At 40.8% G+C, this 25915-nt stretch overlaps 1 protein-coding gene across 2 annotated transcripts in view; it reads right to left on the bottom strand.

Moving 5' to 3' along the window:
- The window catches only part of nbeaa (neurobeachin a), an 828675-nt gene that overhangs the window by 656363 nt on the left and 146397 nt on the right, over window positions 1-25915 (bottom strand). The window contains exons 12-14 of one of the 2 annotated variants that reach the window (XM_059646713.1): window positions 19934-20042; window positions 19178-19330; window positions 15550-15718 (exon numbers count right to left, since the gene is read on the bottom strand). In XM_059646713.1, the coding sequence (XP_059502696.1) occupies window positions 15550-15718; window positions 19178-19330; window positions 19934-20042 (431 nt within the window). Of the gene's footprint in view, window positions 1-12356; window positions 12449-15549; window positions 15719-19177; window positions 19331-19933; window positions 20043-25915 lie in introns of those variants that run through there. The other variant, XM_059646714.1, reaches the window with a different exon arrangement.

The raw sequence follows: 25915 nt of genomic DNA, 5'->3' as shown, positions 1-25915 counted from the left end.
TAGATTCTTAATTCCAGGTATTTTTTTATTGAATTCTAATTACACCATCTGCTGTGCTGGGATTCAAACGTGAGTGCCCGGAATATTGGCTGAGTTTCTGGATTAATAGTCTAGTGATAATACCATTAGGCCATTGCCTCTCCTTGTCTCTTTCTCACAATTGAAAGTTTGCTGGATAAAGAACAGATCAATTTGAATTCAAAATAAGGCCATTCATCTCAAAAGACAAATACATAAAATGGGTACTACAGACAAATATTTATCAGAAGGGAGTATTCAATGAAAAAATCTGACTAAAAGTACAGCAGGGAACGTCACTGGTTGAGTGTACAGAATGAGGGTCAAAAGGTCAGTCGCACAGAATTGGCAACATGAAGTATAAAAATGGCAAGTAGGACACCAGTGTAAGCTCTGATGGGGCAGTGGAAGAGAAAACACCCCCAAGAAAGAGGTCATGGACCATTATAAAAGACACTTTTATAAGCATAGGGAAAGCAAACAGTAACGGTCCAGAAAGAGAGAGAATGAGTAGCTTAACAAGAAATTTAGTACACACCAGGAGTGACAGCAAAAGCCAAAACCTGAGAGATTGGGAATGCTTAGATTATGAATAAATTGGAAAGCTAGAGAGAATCTGAGGTGTTCAAAGAGGTGCCAAATGGGGGACAGTCAGCACTATCATTAAAAGGAGATGCATGGAAAATATGTCTTCTAACGGGTTTACAAGGCTAAATCCAGGCTGGCAGCATCAGAATCATAGAATCTGTAGAGTGTGGAAACAGGCCCTTTGGCCTAACAAGTCCACACCAACCCTCAGAGCATCCCACACACACCCATCTCCCTTTCGCCCCTTAATCTAGGCATCCCTTGAACACTACAGGCAATTTAGCATGGCCATTCCACCTAACCTGCACATCTTTAGACTGTGGGAGGAAACCAGAGCACCCGGGAGGAAACCCACGCAGACAGAGTGAGAACGTGCAGACTTCACACCTACTGTCGGCTGAGGGCAGAATTGAACATGGGTCCCTGGTGCTGTGATGCAGCAGTGTTAACCTCTGAGCCACCGTGCCACCCCAAAGGTTCTCAAGAAAACATGAGGAACTAGGAAAAGCTCAGCAGGTCTGGCAGCATCTGTGAAGAGAAATCAGAGGAAACGTTAACTCTGATTTCTCTTCACAGATGCTACCAGACCTGCTGAGCTTTTCTAGCAATTTCTGTTTCTGTTTCTGATTGACAGGATCCACAGTTCTTTCAGTTTTATTTGAGGGACCAGGAGGTGTTTACATTCATCATTGGCAGGAAAAGCAATTTGGAATATTTTCTTGGTATTGTTAGCAACAAATGTCATGGTAATAGATAATTGCCATCAAAGTATCATTTCTGGAGGGTTATTAGTTCAAAAGAGAAGCATTTCTTTGCCCTCCAGAAGAGGTGTGAAACTCACTGAGGACACTGTGGAAATTAAATAAATACACATAGGGTCTAAATGATGCCTCTAGAGTTTGGTGCTTGTTGGGCTGTCTTCAGCTGAAGCAAATCTGCAACAGTGCCAAGTGTTACTTGTATGGAGGACAGATTTCAGGCATTTTTATGATGCTTACAGGCAATTAATTTTGTGGGAGAACAGTGAATTTGAAATTGTTATTCTAAATAAAGCTTAAAAGGGAATTCAAAATTAGATATATGACCTATGGAGCACTAAATACATTGCAGTGAAAAACAGAAATAGATTGAATATTGCTATATCAGAATATATGACAATTAATAATAATTACATCAAAATAGGGCCTCATGAAAAAGCGCAGTGCTTTTCAAAACTGAAATCTCTGATGAAGGGTCTAGGCCCGAAACATCAGCTTTTGTACTCCTGAGATGCTGCTTGGCCTGCTGTGTTCATCCAGTTCCACACTTTGTTATCTTGGAATCTCCAGCATCTGCAGTTCCCATTATCACTGCAGAATTGCAAAGTCTGATTGAAGTGCTAAATTGGGTAGGCACTCTAAAGGAGCCAGATGTCAGTTTTAAGATCTTAGAACTTAGTACAACTATGAAAAATCCCAAGGTAGAAGATATAATATGAATAAACAAAACAGTGAAAAAATTTAAAATGAAGCAACATTGCTCTGAAATTTCTATAATTGGAACCGGGCCCAAAACGTTAACTCAGATTTCTCTTCACAGATGCTGCCAGACCTGCTGAGCTTTTCCAGCAATCTCTATTTTTGTTTCTCAACACAAACACTGATAAGGCAATGGAATGATGTATCCCTCAGCAAAGAATTCAGAACAAATTCTAAAGGTTCTCAGCCGCAATACCCATTGGGGATTATATCGAAAAGAAGTTACATTGGGATAATGTGCATTCAGCAAAATGTGTGAATGAAAAATGACTGAGCTTTTGCAGAATGAAAAACATCCACATTGAAACTGGTGGAAAACATATAGAGAGTTGTCTGATTATTTTATAAAAAAAGAAACAAAGTCTATAAAACTTTGAAAATTACTGGAAAAAAGGCTATTTGGGAAGTCACTATGGACTAAAAAGGAAAATGATACATTATAATTTTGCATAATTATTTTAGTTTTTATTTATTATTATGCATGTATTAATGTATTTTATAAAGAAAAAAGGGAAATGTGATACTATCCAGTGGGGTCTGACAGGGATATCTGATGTTAAGTGGAACTAAGGAACAGATAATGATTATGTGCTCATTGAGGGTAAGTGGGTGAGAAACTGACTGGGTGAATATACAGGAAACAAGTAATTGGTGGAGTGGCAAGTGATGGTGAGTGTGTTGGAGTAACACTGACCAGAAAAGCATATGCCAGAACTCGGCCTATCCAACATTTCATCTTCAGTGTTTAATAGACTTGAAATGGCAAATGCCGACGGGTATTAAGCCAATTGAGAGAGATTAGAACTAGGGATGTCCACGTTCTTCAAGGACCGCAATTTTCCCCCGCAGTAGTCGAGAACGCTCTTGACCATGTCTCCCACATTTCCCGCAATACATCCCTCACACACCGCCCCCGCCACAACCGCCCCAAGAGGATCCCCCTCATTCTCACATACCACCCCACCAACCTCTGGATACAACGCATCATCCTCCGACACTTCCGCCATTTACAATCCAACCCCACCACCCAAGACATTTTTTCCATCCCCACCCTTGTCTGCCTTCTGGAGAGACCACTCTCTCCGCGACTCCCTTGTCCGCTCCACACTCCCCTCCAAGCCCACCACACCCGGCACCTTCCCCTACAACCGCAGGAAGTGCTACACTTGCCCCCACACCTCCTCCCTCACCCCTATCCCAGGCCCCAAGATGACGTTCCATATTAAGCAGATGTTCACCTGCACATCTGCCAATGTGGTATACTGCATCCATTGTACCCGGTGTGGCTGCCTCTACATTGGGGAAACCAAGCGGAGGCTTGGGGACTGCGTGGCTGAACACCTCCGCTCAGTTCGCAACAAACAACTGCACCTCCCAGTCGCGAACCATTTTAACTTCCCCTCCCATTCCTCAGACAATATGTCCATCATGGGCCTCCTGCAGTGCCACAATGATGCCACCCGAAAGTTGCAAGAACAACAACTCATATTCCGCCTGGGAACCCTGCGGCTCAATGGTATCGATGTGGACTTCACAAGTTTCAACATCTCCTCTTCCCCCACTGCATCCCAAAACCAGCCCAATTCTTCCCCTCCCTCCACTGCATCACAAAACCAGCCCAGTTCATTCCCTCCCCCCACTGCATCCCTAAACCAGCTCAGCCTGTCTCCGCTTCCCTAACCTGTTCTTCCTCTCACCCATCCGTTCCTCCCACCTCAAGCCGTACCTCCATTTCCTACCCACCACCTCATCCAGCCTCCTTGACCTGTCCGTCTTCTCTGGACTGACCTATCCCCTCCCTACCTACTCACCCATACTCTCCTCTCTACCTATCTTCTTTTCTCTCCATCTTCGGTCCGCCTCCCCCCTCTCCCTATTTATTCCAGTTCCCTCTCCCCAACCCCCTCTCTAATGAAGGGTCTAGGCCCGAAGTGTCAGCTTTTGTGCTCCTATGATGCTGCTTGGCCTGCTGTGTTCATCCAGCTCCACACTTTGTTATCTTAGAACTAAGGGACACGATTTGAAAAATAAGCAAGTAGGTCTTGTTTGAAATGGATATGAGAAGCATTTTATTTCACTCCAAGGGTCACAAGACTCTGAAACACTCTTGCCCAGAGTTTGCTGGAGGCCAGGTCATAGAATATTTTTAAGGCAGAGATAGATAAATTCTTGACTAAAAAAGAAATCTGAGGGCATTCATGTAAGCATGGAAGTGATATCAAGGCCACAATCAGCCTTGATCTAATTGACTAGCAATGTAGACTCAAAGGTGCAAGGGCCTATTCTCACTCCTTAGTCATATATTTGTATGTTTGCATTTTGTCATATGCTTCAATGCCATTTACACAATATCATGGCTTTCAGAACAAGAAAATTCTGTACATCCATAGTAAATTAAAGGCCCAATTACGAAAAAGATGTTAATTAAAAGTCAACTCGGCAGAATACAGTTTGATTACACCAAAAAAAGTTCTCCTTTATAATACTGCAAAGCATTCTGTATTATCTCACAAAGCTTGCCTGAGCATAAAATCTGGATCTCACACCATTCACTTCAAACCTGCCTACTATCAAATTTAAAGAAGTTTTACATAAAATATACAACACATGCTCTCCACTTGCTTGGATTAAAAAAAAAGCAAGGCCTATAAAACTCTGAAAATTACTGGAAAAACAGCACAAAGTTTAACGTCATCTACAGCAAAGCAGTACACTTGATTCAGAGCCCACCTACCATCTTCAACATTCACTTCCTCCATCTCTGACATACAGTGGCAGCAGCTTACGCATGTTTCTTTGACAACACCTTGCAAACCCAAGACCTCTATCACCTAGAAGGACAAGGACAGCAGATGCATAGGAACATCATGCTACAACGTCACCTTCAAACCACAAAGCACTCTGGCATACAGCAATATTGCCATTCATCACTGCCACTGAGTCAAAATTCTACAAGCTCTGTTCTAAGAGGACCATGGATACATCAACACTAGAAAGATTGCAGTGGTTCAAGAAAGCAGCTCAATATAACCTACTGAAAGACATTTAGGGGCGGGTAACAAATGCTGATCTCGCCAGAAATATCCACATTCTGTGAAAAAACAAAAATGGACATTTGCTCCTATTAGATTATGCCAGTATTTAAACTCTACTCTTGCCTTCTCCCATCTTCGTTAACTTAATTCCATCAGCATAGCTCTTTAATCACTTCCCCTCAAATTCTTATTTAGATTCCAATTAAGCGCACCTACACAATTTGTCTCAAATACTTCTGTTGTATTTGTTCAACACTCTTCTGATAAAAAAAATTCTGAAATGCCAAATTGATTTTGTGGTGATCACCTTCTCTTGGCAACTTCCAAAACCAATCTTCTGCAGAAGTGGAAATACACCTAGTGTCTACTCTTAATAAAACATGCTATAATTTTAAAGACCACTATTTGGTCATTCCTCAAGCTTTCTGCTTTCAACAGAAAAGAAACCTAATACTGATTTCCTGTTTCAGATATAACTACTTATTTTGCAGACTTTGTTAATGGGACATAATTGAGAAGAACTATACTTTTAAAATGCATTGTTGAGACCAGCACTGAGCTCCATCAATAATCAAAAAACATTTGGGGAGTGGAAATGTCAAAACATGATGTAAATAATTAGATACTGAATAAGTACTTTGAATGTTGCTAAAATAGAACACTATAACACACTTGTGGAATGGTTCACTAGAGTGAACTGACTGCAATTATTAGAAATCGCAGGTGTAGCACAGTATAATTTTAAGTTCAGTAAAGGTGCACAGCAAGAGGAACTCGCATAATATTAAATAAAGAAGCATGGAGGTTTGCAAATTTTATTTAGTTTGCTTTACAAGCTATACCTCAACATGTAACACATTTACTCCCAGGAAAAAATTACACAAAAATTTTGAATAACAACATTGTACCTGCTAGTCAAAAAGAAATGTTTCAAGTAGAAGAAATATGATCTCGTGACATATTTTCTTGACTCAGATTTTGCTTATATGTATTTCAGTTCCTAAATCAAATTGAAAGCAAACAAACCTACATCAATGAAGCAATATGAAGAACAGAGGAGGGAAATGCTGGGTGTGTCATGAACTACCTTGTGTCTCTGTCAATATCAGGAACTATTCTTACTATTGACATGCGCAGCCACAAAATGGATGTCTATGGTATAGATCTGAAAAGAGACAGATGTACCCTGTCATGAAATGCACGATGCATATTTGAATGACGTTCATCACAACAGGCATCAAACATGCAGGAAAATTTCTGATGTCAGTAACCAACTGCAAATATCACAATGTGATCAAGGTATTTTAACTCTGTAATCAAATTCAGCAGCTTCATCAATGTCCTTCCATCTGTTAGAGGTCAGAAATTGAAGCATTTGCTGATGACGGCATAATGATTGGCACTGTTCATGACTGGACAGATACTAAATCAGTCCGTAGTTAAATGCAGCAAGACTTGTACAACATCGAGGCTTCGAATAATAAGCGACAAGTAACATTTACACATGTTGCAGATGGTCATTGCCTGCCATAAGACAGAATCTTTATCTTTTCCCCTGACATTCAATGGCATAACCATCTGTGAATTCTCCCAATATTAACATCCTACCACTGACTAGAAGCTGAATGGGGTCAACCATATGAATACTGTGACTCCAAGACCAGGTCAGAAATTAAGCATTCTGCAGCAATTAACTCATCTTCTAACTCCCAAAGCCTTCCATATTAACAATAGCCAAAGTCATGAGTCTCTCCACTTGCCTGGATGCATGCAACTCTAATGCATTAAAGAAGCTGGATACAATGCAGGCCAAACCAGCCCAATTGAGTGGAACACCATCTACCACTTCAATATTCCTTTCATTTACCACTGATGCTCAGTGGCAGCAGTGTGTACCATGCACAGGACACACTACATCAAACCATCAAAGTTCCTTTACAGCAACTTCCAAACTTATAACAACTACCATCAAGAAAGTAGATGCAAGTGATCATCACAACCTACAAGTTTCCTTCTTAGAATAACAAGAACTCAAGATGCTGGAGTCAGAGTCAACTCAGCGTGGAGCTGGCAGAGCACAGCGGGTCATCAGAGGCAGAATCAGAGGAGCAGGAAAGTCGACGTTTCAGGTCAGGAACCCACATCAGGGCTCAGTGTCCTTTTGAAGGTTGTCAACCTGAAACATCAACTTTCCTGTTACTCCAATGCTGCCTGACCTGCTGTGTTCCTCCAGTTCCACACTGTATTAACTCAAGATCCCCTGCTAGCCACACACCATCCTGACTTGGAACTGTATTACCATTCCTTCACCGTCACAGGGTCAAACTCCTGAAATTCCCTTTCTAACTGCATTGTGGGTGTGCTTTCCGTTATGGACTGCAAGTTTAAAAGACAGAGCTCATGACATCTTTTCATTGACAATTAGGGATTGGCAGACACCTACACCCAAGGAAGGAAAAATAAAACCTTCACTAACTCTACATTCCAGTGCACATCCTCTATCATTTATGGCTGATCCTTCAATCTTCATTGTCCTACAATGTTTCATCCACATTACTTCTTATCTGGAATAGGTACTGAACATCAGGATGAAGCGAAAAATGCCAATAATATTTGGGCCCCTTTTTCCCTGTACAACAAATGGCAACATTGACACCAATGTATGCCAAGACACACAACTGGTGTTCTACGGATGTGAGTCAGCAACAGACCAAGTAAAGGCAGGAGGTTTCCTCAACTACAAGTCATTAGCGAACCAGTTGAGCTTATGACAATTTGACAATGTATGACCCCTTCCAGTAAGCCCAGTTTTTTAAAATTTTCAGATTCTTATTCAAATTTAAAATAATCAAAACTGATGGAAATCAAAGTCATCAGCTTTGATTTGTTTCCAAAAACATGTGTGCATGTAAATTTATTACATATGTAATCACTATAACCCATCACAAAACACACTAACAAAGCCTTTTTTTGTGAATGAGGAAATTCATATTTAATTGCAGTAAGTTCTATAACTGATAGCACTGTGATTACCACCACTGTTAAAAGATTTGTTATGCAACAGTACATCCGAAATTACCATTGCAGTTTGGATTTAAAATCAAGGTGTGTTTGGGTATGAACTATAGGAAAACCACCAGTGAGTAACATACCCTTACATAGATATATTTTTCTTCACATCAGAAGTGGAGCGAGCACAAACCTACATTCCAAAGAGAAAGCATATTCACCCGGGGAGTGTAGTCTAGCCTTTGAGCTCCTAGATGTACTTTTACCAATGTTTCACTATTGTAAATAGAAAACTGCCAGCATTCAGGATTTAGAGTAGATCTTCAAAAAAGAAACATTTTTCAATGCTAATTTTCCAAATGTCATCTTTAATTGGCCTCTCACTATCTATGTCACCACTGACATACTTTGAATGTTATAAAGTTGGTGCATTTGTCTGGTAAATCTCATCATTTCAAGCAGAAGTCTTAAGTATGAAATAATCTAAATATTGCTGTAAAGCAAAGCACACCATCAAAGCTTATCACCTTGCACTCATCAAGACAAAGCAAAAATTTGCAATAAATCACAATAATTTATACCTCAAGATGAAACGGTGCTGACTGGTTGGCATATCAGTTTGTGATTGACTCAGGCATTGCCTGAGAGAACTCTAGGCTCCATAAACTCTCGGGCAAATGAGAAAAAAATTGTAAGGTTTGAACATATTTCTTTTCTTCGCAAAGAACAGGTTCTTACATATGAACATTTTCCCCTTCTAGTAAACATATGTCGCAAGTTCAACTGAATGCTTTAAATTGTTGTTTGTGGAACTTTTAGCACACACAGATTTGTTCAGTAAATGTTGTCCAATTACAGATGCTTTGTTTTGGGTTTGACAAGCACGGGCTGATTGAGGACAATCTGTACTCTGCTTATTACAAGCAATCAAAGAAACATGCTCTTTGATTTAGTCAGCTTATCACTTGGCCATTTAACTTATCTCCATGGCAAAACCTTAGTCAATTATAATCACTTATCAAGCAATCAGTACCTCTTTTCTCCTAGAATCTGAATTGTTCTGACCATTTGAAATTTTGCATTCTTGCCTTTGTCCTGATGTATACAAGATGAAAAGCTTCAGCAAAAGGTCTCTCTTTTCAGCAATATTCAATTTCAGTTCTATCAAATGATTATTTGAACACAATTTATGTTGTTTAATCTTTCCTCACATTATTAAGATTATTTAAATACTGGAGTCCAAGTGGGCAGCACTTCCTTGCATACCAATATATCCTCCCAAAGGTGTGGTATCCAGAATTGTTCTCAGTATTCCAGCTGAGGTATGACCAGAACCTTGTAAATCTACAGCATAACTTCTACCTTCATGTATTCTAGACATCCAGATATAAAGGCCAACATACTTCATGCCCGTTTGGTTTTTTGTGACTTTCCTTCATAATTTAATGATCAATGTATAAAATCTCCAAATGTCTGGATCTCATTGCTTGCAACTTTTCCTCATTTAATAAGGACAGAAATTATCATTTAATAAGTACTCTGTCCTACCCTTTTTATATCAAAAGTGGATAGCCTCACATTTTTCCCTTGGCCAAAGTCTTGCCTATTCACATAATCTCTGAATATTTTTCCTGACATTTCTATCTGCTATGCTTACAGTGCTGCCCATAAAACAAAACACTCAAAAGAATCAAGACTGATTGGATGACCTTTAATTATTCTAATGTTGATCAGCTCTTATCTTTCAAAAATGCATTCCTTGCACTTACTATTCTAGCTCTGATTTATGATAGCAACCAATTTCTGTTAAAATGTTTTTGTCAGATACTTAAGTTAATTTGTTCAAGCTGTTAACCACTTAGTTTATCAGCAATTATCCTACTTTATTTCTTACAGTCTTCATGGCTTGTCATTTTTACATTAATTATCATTCTACCTAACACTGTTTGTAGACGTTCTGCTGTGTGAGCCTATAACTCCTGGTCACCATTAAATATCACCACTTCCACCAACTGACCTCCTAATTTGACAACCTTGTGTACTTCTATCTAGTGCTTCTTTTATCACAACTTCTGCACCAATGTCAAAGAGAAATGGTGTTAGTAGATGGCTTGTCTCAGCCCATACTGAATTACCACAGATGCAGTTTCACCAAATAGTGTCCTGATTTAGCAGTCTGCCCCATGTACAGAGCAACAATTAGTATTTAGGCTTTCCAATCAAATCTGATTGCCTGCAATACTTTCAATGGCTTTTGCTAGTTTAAGGGTTTTGTAGTTACGTGATACCACCCCATCTCTCGTTCAGAAGGTCCAGTTTCCAGTGGGTGCAAAAGAGATGTTTCATAGCATGCCCAAACATCTTAATTCTAAATGACTTCTAGAATCTTGGACATTAACTTGTATGCAAATTGTGTCCATATGTAACCACCAAGTTATCCACATTTGTCCCATTTTGCACTCAAGTGCTCCCGATTCTAATCGCTAATCATTGCTGGCTGTGGCTTCTGCTACCTAAGCTCTGAACTCTGCATTTACTGTCCTATACCTCTCCACCTCGCTTTTGTCATGAAAGATTTGCTTGCGGCCAACTTGTTGACCATCTGCTCAAACATTTCTTTATGTGGTTTAGTCTCTGATTATTACTTCAGAACACTATTGTCAAATCCTGTGGGATATTTTATTTTGTCAAAAGGAGCTACAGAAATACAAGCTGCTGTCACTGACAAGGCAAGATTGGTCCTTCAATTACAGGAAAAATAAGTTTCCTCCTTGCTTCCCTTCTACTCATTTTATATTTTTCTGCATTACCTCCATAATACTCATAATTTTCAACGCTTAAGAAAACTTTTCTCTACTTTCAATATTTATCTATTAAAAAGTCTGTGTCCTCCTTCATCCAGCATATACATATGGAATTAATTCTTTCCAATTAATAATAGGCAAGATCACCTTTCGTTTCATCAAAACTGCTTAACTTAAAGATCAACAGCTTTCATCTTTAACTCTTCTGGCCAGGGATACTGCATTATTTTACAAATGCTAGCATAACTACAGATCATTTGCTTTTCTTGCTTCATTTCCTAAGATCAAGTTTACTATTGCAATCTTCTGTACTGAATGTTCAACATACCGATTATCAGATTGAAACACAGGACACCTCCTAATTCTGGTCGTAGACTTTGTCTTACCACAGCCTGAGGTTATTGTCTCCAATAATTACAATAATTATTTTGCTAGTACTGTTAGCATTTCTTACCTAAAGATATCAACCTTAGATTCAGATTTTAAACACATAGTTCATATAATGGACCTTTGTGATTTTTATATGCAGTCAGTGTAGGGGCTTTTGTCAACAATATCATTTTCGCAATCCTTCTCAGAACAACAATCCAAGAGAAAATTCCACAGTTCAGCTCAATTGGCACTACAGGAAAAAGAGAAAGCATCTTGTTGGAAAATGCATATTTAAGTTCATCATAAGGTTAACTTAGGAGAGTCAAAGTGATCCAAACATATGATTGGGCCTCATTTTCAGTATTTCCTAGTCCTTTGCAATTACAAACTATATTTTTACTCTGTCCAAAAATTTACAAACAGCCTTTTCATCTTCATTGTTTATAAACCATAATAAAACCAATTTAATACAACAGAATTAAGAGAGCAGCAGAATGTATAAACAAGTTAATTTGGATAATATGGTACTAATTTGAAGAATGTAATAAGTTCATCACTTTTATTTTCCAATGCTCCATAAATAAGCAATTGTGTCTTGAAACCCAATACAAAGAAAAACCAGGTAAGTACTAACACCACTCCTTCAGCCGAAGTCTTCTCCAATCTGTTCTTGTATTGGTTACAATATATCCAAGTCCCAGATTTGAAGGCTTATCTAAACACGGCTCTATTCTCAACATTCTCTTGACCTACATTTGTGATGTCAATTTTTGCCTTCTATTTGAATTTCAAGCTTTCCATCACTACCTCTGTTAAGCTCGATATAAATTTCAAGATGATACCTCATCTTTCAATGCTCCAGAGTACAGAAGAGGCACATAAAAAACTGGGCAGAGTTTCGCTTCCAGGTCACTATGAAGCCATCTTGCTAAAAATACATGCACGGACATCAGGTGCAGAAAGGACTTTCTTGGCATTGATGCCCCACAGTCGAATAGCCCACCGATACTCACCGTGTAGGCTCACACATGAAGAATAGACCCTTGGGTGAGGTACCGGAGGGCTGCTGGTGCCTGTGGAACCATACCCCAGCATGAGTCACCACCTTCAGGAGAGGAAAGAAGGGGAGAAAATTGGGAAAAGAAATTCTTTAGCTTTACTCTGTGTCAACATCGGAAGAGTAAAGTCTCACCATGTGACAACTATACACTAATCACAGGCAGTGCAATAGCACGTGTAGACTTGCCTCAACGAAAGTCGTTCAGAAGTTTTATATGCTACCCTACCAATCACTCAACCCTGCCTGCCAAAGCTTGAAAATGAGTTGAACCAGAAAAATGGATAAATAAAGTTAACTACTTGTAATAAGGAGATCTTTTGTCTTAGCATATGGTCAAAAAATACCCAGTGATTGTGGAACAGTAGCAAGAATTTGTCATGGATGTCAGCTGACCGGGTTATCTCCATCCTACCAACTGAGAAAGGCTTTGTGGCAGATTTATTAGGAGACAAAAGTCAAAGGAATTGTACATAATAAGTAAATTGCAAAACAGTAACACAAGACAATTCTAATCAATCACTGATATCAAAATAAGCCATTGCAAGCTGCTCAATTCACAGCACATGATCAAGTTATGTTCAGTAACTTTGGAAAAGTTGTTCTTCAGGTTGTAGTTTGAAATCAATATCTGTCTGGAATGACATAATTCCAGCAGACACTTTTTTCATTCAATTACAGGTACTGCATTTCTTGCCCAAAGCAAAATTAACAAAATCAAATTGACCAGAAAATCAAGTTTTTAATGGCATTGATTGAGGAAATAACATTAGCCATAACTTCAGGGATAACTTTCCTGCTGCTCTTCAAAATAATGTCATGGAATCTTTTACGTCCAGGTGGGACAGCAATGGGGCCAGTTTAACATCTCACCAAATATATGTAAAGTCTGAATGTGCAGCATTCCTTAGCAATGGCAAAGTGTCAGCCTATATTTCTGCACTCAAGTTTCTGGAGTAGGACTTAACTCAGGGCTCTGACATAAAGGTGAGACTGCTACCAACCTAGCAACAGCTAACACATCATTTAGTTCATCTTTTATTATATTGCTCTTTAAAATTAGCTACGGGCTGATCTTTCAGTTTCTATCAACACCAGATTCTTGCATATGATTTAAATTGGATGTTCTGCATGCTAAATGATGGCAAATTGCATGCTGGATGTTCCCATCTCCAGTGCCATGTCTTAGTAAAGCTCCCCTCTATCTCAAGCAAGGTTCCACTGCTTGCCACAATGTCCACAGAGGACATCAATTGTACGCAGGATGGGGAGAGATCAGTTGAGACTGATAACTGCTCAATTTCTTGCCCTTTTACATTCTGTTTCTGCCATTGCTCCATTTACTCGTTCCTCATGGAAAATTGCTAGAAATAATATGTTGCAAGCTCCTAGAGAATTCAATTAAAGGAAAATATTTTCAAATTCACTTCACAACACTTAGCTATGCTGCTGCTGCCAGTTCAACACTACCTGTGGCCTAAAACCACTAGCCAAAATCCAATGTGAATGATTTCATACCAAAGTTATATCATACTATTTGTGCTGGTTTCCTATTGACTACATTAAAACAGATTGTACAAACCCATTTTTTTCCAGGTGATTCAAGATTTGAGTGCATTTCTAGCACTCAGCCAGCACCTGTCATACGAATAAAACAAATGTCATAACAGACTACAATAACCACTTATATATAGAAGCAAACAGAAGCTGATAGTTACAAAACAATGTTCAAAACCTATTCATAGTAATGTTTTCTTATGTCATCCTAACAACAGTTTGCATTACGCCTTTAATGTTGTAAACATTTTGGGGATAGGGTGGCAATAGGGATAGGGTGATGTAATTTGGACTGGTAATCCAAAGGCCCAGTCATATGTTCTGGGGGCACTGATTCAAATGTATTAATTAATTAATCTACAGTTAAGAGCTAAACTCAATAATGGTGATCACAATGTTGCAAAAGTCCATCTCGTTCACCCATGTGCTTCTCCAAAGGCCATCTGCCATCCTTACCTAGTCTAACTTACAACTGACTCCAGGCTCACAGCAATGTGGTTGACTCAACTGTCCTCTGAAAAAGCTTAGCAAGCTTCTCAGTTGTGGTAATTAAGGATGGGCAACACCTGAGAAGTGAAGTCCACATCCCAGAAGAATTTTAATAGTGCTTCATGAGCATTATCAAACGAAACTTGACACCGAGCCACACAAGGAGATATTAGAACTGGTGACCAAGTGCTTGGTCAAAGAGGCATCTTAAAGGAAGGAGGAAATGAAAAGAGGCATGATGGTTTAGGGAGGACTTTTCAAACATTAAACTATACAGGTACAGCCACCAATTGTGGAGCATGAAAATCAGAATATGCAAAAGGCCAGAACTGAAGAATTACAGAGATCTTAGACAGTTGTAGGATGTTATAACGGCAGTTAAGATAACCATGGAAGATTTTGAAAGCAAGAGTAAAGATTCAAAACTCAAAGCATTGCTAGAAAGGGTACCAACATAGGCGAGAAATAGCATGATGGGCATGGAGCATGTTCAGCTTGAAGCAACACAGATTTGGAATGAACACAGGTTTACAAATGGTGCAAAATTACAGCCTGGCCAAAAGAGTATTAGAGTCGCTGACCTAGGGTAATAAAGACTTTGTTGAGAACTTAATTAACAGAACAACAGTGACAATAGTAACATTTTAAAATTAGGTTTCTTTGGCATTTTCACTACAAGCGTTTCTACTAAATTGATGCAAAGAATGATTCACATGATAAAAATACTAGTAATTCAATTTTGTTAAAACAAACTTTGATAGCAAAAAACATTCAAGGGGCTAAATGGACTACTGCACTTCCTATGTTCACATACTTCAGCAGTTTAAAAAAATGAAAATTTTCCAAGTTAATATTTACTTGAGTTTACAGGAAACTACCTTGTTGATGTCAAAATATCTTTGGTTATGTTGAAAGTAAATCTAAGTTGCACTTTGTAGCTGTTTCATTAAGTGGCAATTACAACTAATACGATCCAAATAAGAAAGTGTGATCAAATTCATTCTGTTGGAACCAACAATAGAATTTTGGAGGAGTAAAATCAAAAGTTTCAGCTTATTGCAATAATTGCAATGTCCATAAAAAAAGTTTCATATGATTCTTACCTTGTCCTTTGGAAGATATGCCACTGCAATCAGATGGATTAATTACCCAGTAGTAATATTTGAGAGTATGCATTAGCTGCAGCACAGTGCCTACTCTACGTATAGTACTGTAGATGGTAGCAGTGCCAATGAATTCAGCTGACAAATAAGTATAAAGTGAAAGCTGCACCTAGAAATCAAACATAAAAGGTCATTTTACAACTACTGGAATGGAATTGAAATGACAAGCAAAACTTTGCTTTCCATCTTGCTCCTACTTTGATGCCTTCGGTAGTATTTCAATGAGTTTCAACCACCCAAGTTAAGGACTAGCACCTCATGCATCAATTAGGCGCTTTGCAGCCTTCCAGGTTCAACAATAATTTCAATAATTTAAAACTGTATCTTTTGCCTTCATTCCATTTCCTTTTAATTTTCAAATTTAGTTCTATTCTCACGTTTCCTCCTTTAGTGGCTTTTATTTTCCCAATTACAGAATGTAGAACTAAAATGTCAGTTAGTTTTAGCTAATTGCTATCAGGTTAACTTCTGTTCTCCAGTCAACTGTAAAGTGCAACACTGTACAACTACTTTTATTGCTAGCATTTTGTAATTTAGGGGCTGTGAGCAATCCATCTTATTCAGGGCATAAAACAGTGCATCTCCTATGGCGAGTTAACTTCACATCTAAGCTTAAATGATTTTTTTTAATGCTTATATTACATTCTGGTTATATATTGAAACTAACTTAAGATTAAAACATTTTTAACTAGAAACAATTTAATATTGCGTGTAGCTTCAAAGAAGCAAGTAGTTACCATGAAATAACTTCAGCTGTCATCCTTGCAGCTGCTTAGGGACTTCATCTAGCACCCGATGTTATTCATTTAATGGGACAGTCATCCTTTCATTAATAAGTTTAGAATTGGTCATTCATCTGTCCTAAAGCATCCTTTTAATCAAAACTGTACACAACATTGTCTTTCTGACCTTCTAGCAGTTCTGTTCAAAGGTACCATTGTTTTTCACTGTGTGAGCAGGCTGCTTAGTTTTGCTTAGCTTCTGTCTGCTATCTTGTAAGCAGGCATGGGCTGCTTAGTGTGGTCATGTACAAGTCACTTTACATGGCCAGGTACAAGTCACCCAACATCCGCACTTCCTCTAGAGCACAGAACAGTACAGCTCAGGAACAGGTCATTCGGCCTACCATGTCTGGTCTGACCCTGATGCCATTCTGAACTATTCCCATCTGCCTGCACGTGGTCTATATTTCTCCATTCTCTGCCTATTCATGTGTCTGTCTAATGCTTCTTTAACATCGTTATCAAATCTGTTTATACCACCTCCCCTGGTAACACGTTCCAGGCATTCTCTATGTAAAGGATTTTCCTCACACATCTCCTTTTAAATTTTTCCCCTCTCATCTGAAATCTATGCCCCCTCATATTTGACATTTCTACCTTGGGAAAAAGACTCTGATTATCCATCCTATCCATGCCTCACATAATTTTCCCTGCTTCTATCCGTTCGCGCCTCAGCACTCAACACTCCAGCGAAAACAATCCAAGTTTGTCCAACCTTTCCTTATAGCTACTACACTTGAATCAAGGCAACATCCTGGCAAACTCCTTTTGCACCCTCGCGAAAGCTATCGCATCCTGTAGTGTGGTGACCATAAGTTTTGTTTCTTCACTGATCCGATTACTACTACCTTTGACTTTACACCACCAACCCTCGAGTCTTTTAATACCTCCTAACTTCCAACTTGTAGCAAACTTCCCTTTTGTTCTCTCTCTCTCTCTGCCTCAATTCAAATGCTTAAATCTATCACATTGCTAACTTTTTCCAGTTCTGATAAAAAATTTATCAACCTGAAACTTTAACTGTGTTTCTCATAAAGAACTGTAAGAATTTCCAGCATCTTTGTTTTTTATTTCTGATTTATAACATCCTAGCATATACTTACGCTTTTATATAATGCCTTCTGTAATGAAACATTGCAATGTACTTCACTGGATCATAGTCAGTTAAAAATTAACACCTCAGTAAAGAAAGATACTTTTAATTGATGAAAATCTTTGGGACAGATGTACCTTTTAAGGAGCAATTAAAAGGAGGAGCAATAGAGGAGGACAGCGATTGAGGGAGGAATGCCAAAACTTACAGCTGAGATGGTTGGAAGGACAGATGCTAAAGCCCAGGTGCGAGAAGTGAGGGTATGGATAAAATGCTAGATTTGGGGAACACAAATTCTCAGTGTTCCAAGATTGGAGCAAGTTATGAGGGTAAGGGGATGAAACTATGGATGAATTTTGTTTTATTTATTCATGGGATATTAATATCACTGCAAGGTCAGCATTTATTGTCCATCCTGTTACCCTTGAGAAGATGGTGGTGAGCTGTTTTCTTGAACTGCTGGAGTCCACATTCCATGAGTACACACACATTTCCATTAAGAAGGGAGTTTCAGGACTTTGACCCAAAGACACTGAAGGAACGGTGATATATTTCCAAGTCAGGATGATGAATGGCTCGGAATCGAATTTTGCAGGTGGTGTGGATCCTACCTATCTGTTGCCATTGTTCCTCTATCCGAGTATTCAGAAACAATGCTGACTGTCATACAGTCATCAGCAAACACCGTTACGATGGACGGTAGGTATTTCATGAAACAGCTGTAGATGGTTGGGCTTAGGACACCAACCTGAGGAAATCCTGCAGAGATTTCACAGAACTGAGATGCCTGACCTCCAACAATCGCAACCATCTTCCTTTGTGCCTCCAACCAGTGACCCTGATTCCCCTGATTCCAGTAGTCTCCAGTTTTGCTCCAGCTCCTCAATGTCACACTCAATCAAATGAAGCCTTAATGTCAAGGACAGTCACACTCACCTCATCACTGAAATTTAGCTCTTTTGTTCAAGTTTCAACCAAGGCTGTAAAGAGCTGAGTGGCCTTGGTGGAACTCAAACTATGTATAAGCAAACATTACTGCTAAGCAGGTGGTGCTGCTTGATGGCACTGTTGATGACACCTTCCATCACTTTACTGCTTATGCAGGGAAGAGTTGAGAATGGACTATTTACATGTTAAGGATATGCTGTTTGTTATATGCTCAGGATCATGACCAAAATTGATGAATTAATGAAAGCACCGGCAGATAAAGTAACAAGCTTGATAAATTCAGCAATATGCATGTATCAATCAATCAGAACGGACAGGTACATCAGAATACAGGAAGTGCCCCTAAATAAAAATAACAAATTTGAAGGAACATAGGGACAGACTAGAGAAAAGAAATTTCAAGCCCTCGTACTACTCGAGACAGTGGGAAGAAAGGACCAGCTGAAGCCAGAAACTAATTGACTGGCTTTGTTAAATATAACTTCTGTTGCTTAATATATTATCCTGCTTAAGTGGTTCCTTGCCCAGAGTGTATTATCTGCTACCAAAACCTCTCACATAGCCTGACAACTCTCCATGTCAAGGTTCAAACAGGGCTGAGATCTCAGGTCTCAAACTCAACGAGTTCTCTATGCAGTAATTCAAGAAAATTTTACAGAATATTAACAATAAGCAAAAAAATGGGACAAAAGGAAACATTTCTCTGCAACGTATAAAGATTCCAAATATTTATGAAAAACCATACCTTTGCAGGGGTGTGAATCCAGATTGCAGGATTAAACAGGATGTGATCACACAACTGTTTTAGTAAAGGTGCTCCATGGGTCAAACCATCCAGATATTTAGCAAAGGACAAAAACTGCTCCAGGACAGCTCGTGTAATATGAACTCGGGATGACTATATTCAGAAAAAAAGAAATGTTATAAGATATAATAAATGACTGAACTTGCTTTTAAAATCACAATCATAACCTCCTGAATATAAATTGTACGCAGTGTAATTTTGAAACAACATGATTTGTGGAAAAGTGGAAATTTCCCAATGCTCTGTCATTCAACGTAACTACCCTGACAATATCAGCACATTAAGACAGTCTTATTCAGCAGTAAATATTTAGCTATTACATTAACATGTCAACATTCATAGTTAGCCTACCATATTTTGAAAAGATTTTCGGTCACCCCTTAAACAGTGGAGCATTGCCATACAAAAATACCTGGCTAATGTTTTAAATTCTATTGAGTATTACAACTGTTATTATCAAATAATACATATGTTCTCATTCAATATCATTTAAAATTACTTCAAAACATCAGAACTCAACTTTCTCAAGCTAGTTACTTCTGTAAATAATTAACTGTCAATGTTGAAATATTGTTACATATAAACAGGCTTGTCTAAATATCACAAAAATGTATCATTAGCTTTATTTATGAAGTTCAGCCAGACATACTTATGCTTTCTAAATGAAGATTTTTTTTTGTTTCTTGAAGAACTTACCTTTTCTAAGAGATAGCCGATTACCAAGAAGCCTTTTCCACCCAACATTTGTTCTTGCATGGCCACTGAGCTCTTTAGTAGCTCAACTAGAAAGGCTAGAAGGGTTGCACTGCACAAAAAAAAATGCAGAAATTTCAAAAGAAACTGCTTTTTTCTACATTTGTATGTAGTTCAATATATGGTCTTGCTATGATATTGATCACTTTAGAAACAAAATTACTGAAATTAATTTAAAATCATAACTGGAGACCTTCCAACATTTCTACGTGAAGGATCTGGCATTTAAATCCAACAATTATCCCAAGCTGAATCTCACATCTCATGAGAGCAAATGTATGAAGCTGAGTTTATATATTTCGGCACTATGGGTGAAGAAACAAAATAAATTAGCTAAATTATGCTATTTTCATACCACCTTTGGATGCTCATGATTTCAAAGGATATTTTGAGGAGTGGCAATCATAGTCACATCGTCACTCTGCTCCTATTTCTTCCCACTAGTAATGAACTCCACGTTACTAATTCAGAATTCCAATTCCAGCTCCTTCAGAAATGCAGAATTTACATAAAATCAACACAGTTTTCCAGAAATGCATGATAATTGGGAGGAAGCAAACCACATCCCTTACTCAGCAATTAGTTATGTGCATTCTGAGATCTAGTTTTAGAGTAAGCATAGCCAATCGCTTTGATAACAACGATGAAAGGGCAAGTCCATTAGGCAGGTGTGAGTTAGGGTGACAGCTGGTTAAGGGGTTGGGTTGCCAGGTAGATAGGGTATCAGCTAAGTGATGGAATATGGTTGGTAGCAGAGTGACAGGTCTGAGGCAGCATCAAGTGGCAGGGAATGCTGGGTTGGTGCTTGAGTTGGTGGTGTTGGACCTGGAGGCAGCCAAGGGGGAGTGGCACAGTCAAAGGGCATGTGGGAGTGGGGCTCAGGCCAGAGGCAGTGGGATGGTCAGACAGTTGTTGTCAGAGGTCTGATGGAGAGCAGAGTAAAACAAAAAATCGGGAGGCAGAGTCAGAGACAACACGGCGTGAAGCAGGATGAACACAGCAGGCCAAGCAGTATCAGAGGAGCAGTAAAGTTTGACATTAGGGGTCGGCGCCCTTCTTCAGAAATGGGGGAGGGGAAAGGGATTCTGAAGTAAATAGAGAGAATGGGGAGGTGGATAGAAGATGGATAAAGGAGAAGATAGGGTGAGAGGAAACAGACAGGTTAAAGAGACGGGGTTAGAGCCAGTGAAGGTGAATGTAGGTGGGGAGTTGGGGGAGATAGGTCAGTCCAGAGAGGGCAGACAGGTCAGGGGTGCGGGATGAGGTTAGTGGGTAGGGGATGGGGTGGGGCTTGAGGTGGGAGGAAGGACAGGTTGGGGAGGCGGGGGGCTTAGCTGGATTTGGTTTGGCATGTGGTCGAAGGAGGGGAGATTTTGAAGCTTGTGAAGTCCACATTGATACCCTTGGGCAGCAGGGTTCCCAAGCGAAATATGAGATGCTGTTCCTGCATCTTTCGGGCGGCGTCATTGTGGCAATGCAAGAGGCCCAGGGTGGACACATCATCCGAGGAGTGGAGGGGGGAGTTGAAACTGTTCATGAATGGCAGGTGTAGTTGTTTGTTGCGAACTGAGCGTATGTGTTCTGCAAAGCAGTCCCCAAGCCTCTGTTTAGTTTGCCCGACGTAGAGGAGGCCATAACGGGAACAGCGGATACAGTACATCACATTAACAGATGTGCAGGTGAACATCAGTTTGATGTGAAAAGTCTTCTTAGGGCCTGGCATGGGGGTGAGGGTGGAGTTATAGGAGCAGGTGTAGCACTTTTTCGGTTGCAGGGGAATGTGCCAGGGGCGGTGGGGCTGGAGGGAAGTGTGGAGTGGACAAGGGAGTCACAGAGAGAGTGGTCCCTCTGGAAAGCACATAAGGGTGGGGAGGGAAAAATGTCTTTGGTAGTGGGGTCAGATTGCAGATGGTGGAAATTTCAGACGATGATGCGTTGGATTTGGAGGTTGGTGGGGTGGTACGTGAGGACGAGGGGGATTCTGTTTTGGTTATTATTGCGGATGGGGGTGTGAGGGGTGAGTTGCAGGAAATGCGGGAGACATGGTCAAGGGCATTTTTGATCACTGCGGAAGAGAAGTTGCGGGTCTTGAAAAAAAGAGGACATCTTGGATGTTCAGGAATGGAATGCCTCATCTCGGGAGCATATGCAACAGAGGAGAAGGAATGGGGAATGGGGGATGGCCTTTTTACAGGAAGGTGGGTGAGAGAAGGAATATTCTAGGTAGTTGTCGGAGTCAGTAGGCTTACAATTAATATCGGTTTCCAGGTGAATGCCAGAGATGGAGGCAGAGAGGTCCAGGGAGGAGAGAGAGGGGTCAGAGATGGTCCAGGTAAACTTAAGATTGGGGTGGAAGTGGATGAACTGTTCAAACTCCTCGTGGGAACACGAGGCAGCGCCAAAACAGTCATCAATGTAACGGAGGAAGAGATGAGGGATAAGGCCAGTGTAGCTTTGGGAGAGGGATTGTTCCATGTACCCTACAAAGAGGCAAGCATAGCTTGGGCCCATGCGGGTAACCATCGCCATCCCCTGTGTCTGTAGGAAATGGGAGGAATTAAAGGAGAAGTTGCTGACAGTGAGGATGAGTTCGGGTAAGCGGATGAGAGTGTCAGTGGAGGGGGACTGGTCGGGCCTGCGTGACAGGAAGAAGTGGAGGGCTTTTAGGCCATTAGCATGGAGAATGCAGGTCTATAGGGACTGGACATCCATAGTAAAAATAAGGTGTTGGGGACAGGGGAATTGGAAGTTCTGGAGAAGGTGGAGAGCATGGGTGGTGTCATTGATATAGCCAGGGAGTTCCAGGGCCAAGGGGGAGAAAATGGAATCGAGATAGGTGGAGATAAGTTCAGTGGGGCAGGACCAGGCAGAGACAATGGGTCAACCAGGGCAGTCAGATTTGTGGATTTTGGGAAGGAGATAGAAGCAGGCAGTGCGGGATTGGGGAACGATGTGGTTGGAGGCTGTGGATGGGAGGTCACCTGAGGTGATGAGGTTGTGTATGGTTTTGGAGATGATGGTTTGGTGCTCGAGGGTGGGGTCATGATCCGTGGGCAGTAGGAGGAGGTGTCAGAGAGTTGGCACCTGGCCTCAGCAATGTAGACGTCTGTGCGCCATACTACAACTGCACGTCCCTTGTCTGCGGGTTTTATGGTGGGGTCGGGATTGGAGCGGAAGGCTGCACGTTCTGCAGGGGAGAGCTTGGAGTGGGTGAGAGGGGTGGAGAGGTTGAGGTGATTGATGTCTTGACGACAATTAGAGATGGAGGGGTTCAGGGAGGGTAGGGGGCCTTGGGGTGGTGTCCAGGAGGAGGGAGTGCGTTGGAGGCGAGAGAAGGGTTCAGTAGAGGGAGGGTTTGGCTCATTATTAAAGAAATAAGCATGGAGGTGGAAACGGCAGAAAAACCGATCAATGTCCAAACAAGAGTTATATTCATCGATGTATGGTGGAGGGGGACAAAGGTGAGTCCTTTATTGAGGACTGACCGTTCATCCTCAGTAAGGGTGGGGGGGGGGGGGGGGGGGGGGGGGGAGATCTGGGGGATTGGTGAAAACTCAGCAGGGCTGGGTGTTATTGTCTTGTCTCGAGATGCTGGCTGTGAAGGTGGTGGGCGGAGTGACGTAGGTGGTGGGCAGAGTGAAGTCAGTGATGGGTGGAGCGACATCACCGGTGGGAGGCAGAGTCAGGGCACATTTAGTGAGTCAGAGGGTGTGTTGATTAGTTATGCTGAAGTTAGACTAGCTTTTTGACTCATTGAAGTGCAACCCTTAGAATTTTCTGCCTTAAAAAACAATCTTTTGGAGAGTTCAAAATGTAGAGAAACTGCACTGCTCCAATGACTATCTGGCAATCAGAACACCTTGACATATGTTTCTAAGTGTGTTTGTGTTACTAAGTTCTCTACTTTGCAAAGAATCAAAACAAAATGTGAGTGTAGTAATGTAGAATGCAGTTGTAGGGTGGAATGCCCAGATTTGAAATGTGTTGCACAAACACACTAATGGAAAGGATGGATTGGACTGTTCTACTGGTCAGTCATAATGCCAGGGCCCTCACAGAGACTTAAAGAACTGCCCAGGAAACTGAAATTTCTGCTGGGCCATTCCCTTCATCCTTGAAACCCCATGAAAGTTTCCATTTAAATCAGAGAGTGAGAGGATTCCTGCATAAGCAAGTAAAATAGTTACTCACGAAAATGTTAGACAAATAAATAGTCTAAATCCTGATTTGCTATTCAACAAGTCCACACCCCCATCATAGATCATCAACTAAAACTCCATGAGATCCTGGCTAAAACAGCCCTGCCCCCAAGACTCGGCATATCTCAAGTCTCGCCCCAAACCGGAATCCTACCTCCTCCCCAGCTGCCAACCTACTTACCTGGCACACCAACCTCCCAGCCTCCATTATTGAAAGGGTCAACTACTCTCAGAAGTTATGATTTAGTAGCTGAGTTATTTTCTGCCACTTCTGGCTGGAATTATATTTTCTTTAGGAAGCTTTTCAAAACTTGCTAGAAGTTTTAATAGTCTGCAAGGCTTTGGAGATTCTCAAAGAGCCTTTGAAATAATTTAAAGGATTATGCACAATCTAGTTGCTTTCTAACAGGAATGACTTAGTGTGGCTGCTTTTTTATATTAAGCATGGCTAGAAGTTGGGAACATGGGCCAAACAAAGCAGGACAAGACACTTAAAGAGGGTGGCAGCTCATTATTGCAAGGCATAGAAGTTTCAGGTGGGATTGAGGGCAAGTGTGTGTGAGAGAAGCAGGGGCATTCTATTTCTGATAAAGGAAACTGGCATTTCAGTTTTGAGGAAGAACATTATAGAAGAGTTTTCAAATGAGGCCATGTGGGTGCAGGTTAGAAATTTTTAAAAAGGGATTATCACCCAGGTCCCACAGCAGGCAGAGCGAGACAGAAGAGCAGATATGTAAGCAAATCAAGGAAAGGCGAGAGAGTAACAGGATCATAGCTGTAAGGGATTTCAACAATCCTAGCATTAACTGGGACACCCTTAGTGTGGTTCTTTTAGATTAAGGACATAGATATGTTTTAAGAAAACATTCAGTTATATCAGTTGAGGCATTTGGGATGATATTAAATCACAAGGGGGTGACAGTACATACTCTAGGCACTCACATACATTGTTCTTCCACGTAACCAACAAAGAGGCAGGCATAGTGGCATAAAGTGCCAGTTTATCTTGGTGGCAAAGATTGATGGAGTTAGTTAGCTAAGAAGCATAAGCTGTTACAAGAAGGATGATCTTACAAAGTGTATCAGAGATAATGGGAACTGCAGATGCTGGAGAATCCAAGATAATAAAGTGTGAAGCTGGATGAACACAGCAGGGCAAGCAGCATCTCAGGAGCACAAAAGCTGACGTTTTGGGCCTAGACCCTTCATCAGAGAGGGGGATGGGGAGAGGGTTCTGGAATAAATAGAGAGAGAGGGGGAGGTGGACCGAAGATGGAGAGAAAATGGGTGGTGGGGTCGGATTGTAGATGGCGGAAGTGTCGGAGGATGATGCGTTGTATCCGGAGGTTGGTGGGGTGGTGTGTGAGAACGAGGGGTATCCTCTAGGGGCAGTTGTGAAGGGGGCGGGGTGTGAGGGATGTGTTGTGGGAAATGTGGGAGACGCGGTCAAGGGCGTTCTCGACCACTGCGGGGGGAAAGTTGCGGTCCTTGAAGAACGTGGACATCTGGGATGTGCGGGAGTGGAATGCCTCATTCGGGGAGCAGATGCGGCGGCGGTGGAGGAATTGGGAATAGGGGATGGAATTTTTGCAGGAGGGTGAGTGGGAGGAGGTGTATTCTAGGTAGCTGTGGGAGTCGGTGGGCTTGAAATGGACATCAGTTTCTAGCAGGTTACCTGAGATGGAGACTGAGAGGTCCAGGAAGATGAGGGATGTGTTAGAGATGG

Source organism: Stegostoma tigrinum, chromosome 6 (assembly GCF_030684315.1).
Source record: "Stegostoma tigrinum isolate sSteTig4 chromosome 6, sSteTig4.hap1, whole genome shotgun sequence".
NCBI classification, from domain to species: domain Eukaryota; kingdom Metazoa; phylum Chordata; class Chondrichthyes; order Orectolobiformes; family Stegostomatidae; genus Stegostoma; species Stegostoma tigrinum.
This window is presented reverse-complemented; position numbering and strand designations above follow the sequence as displayed.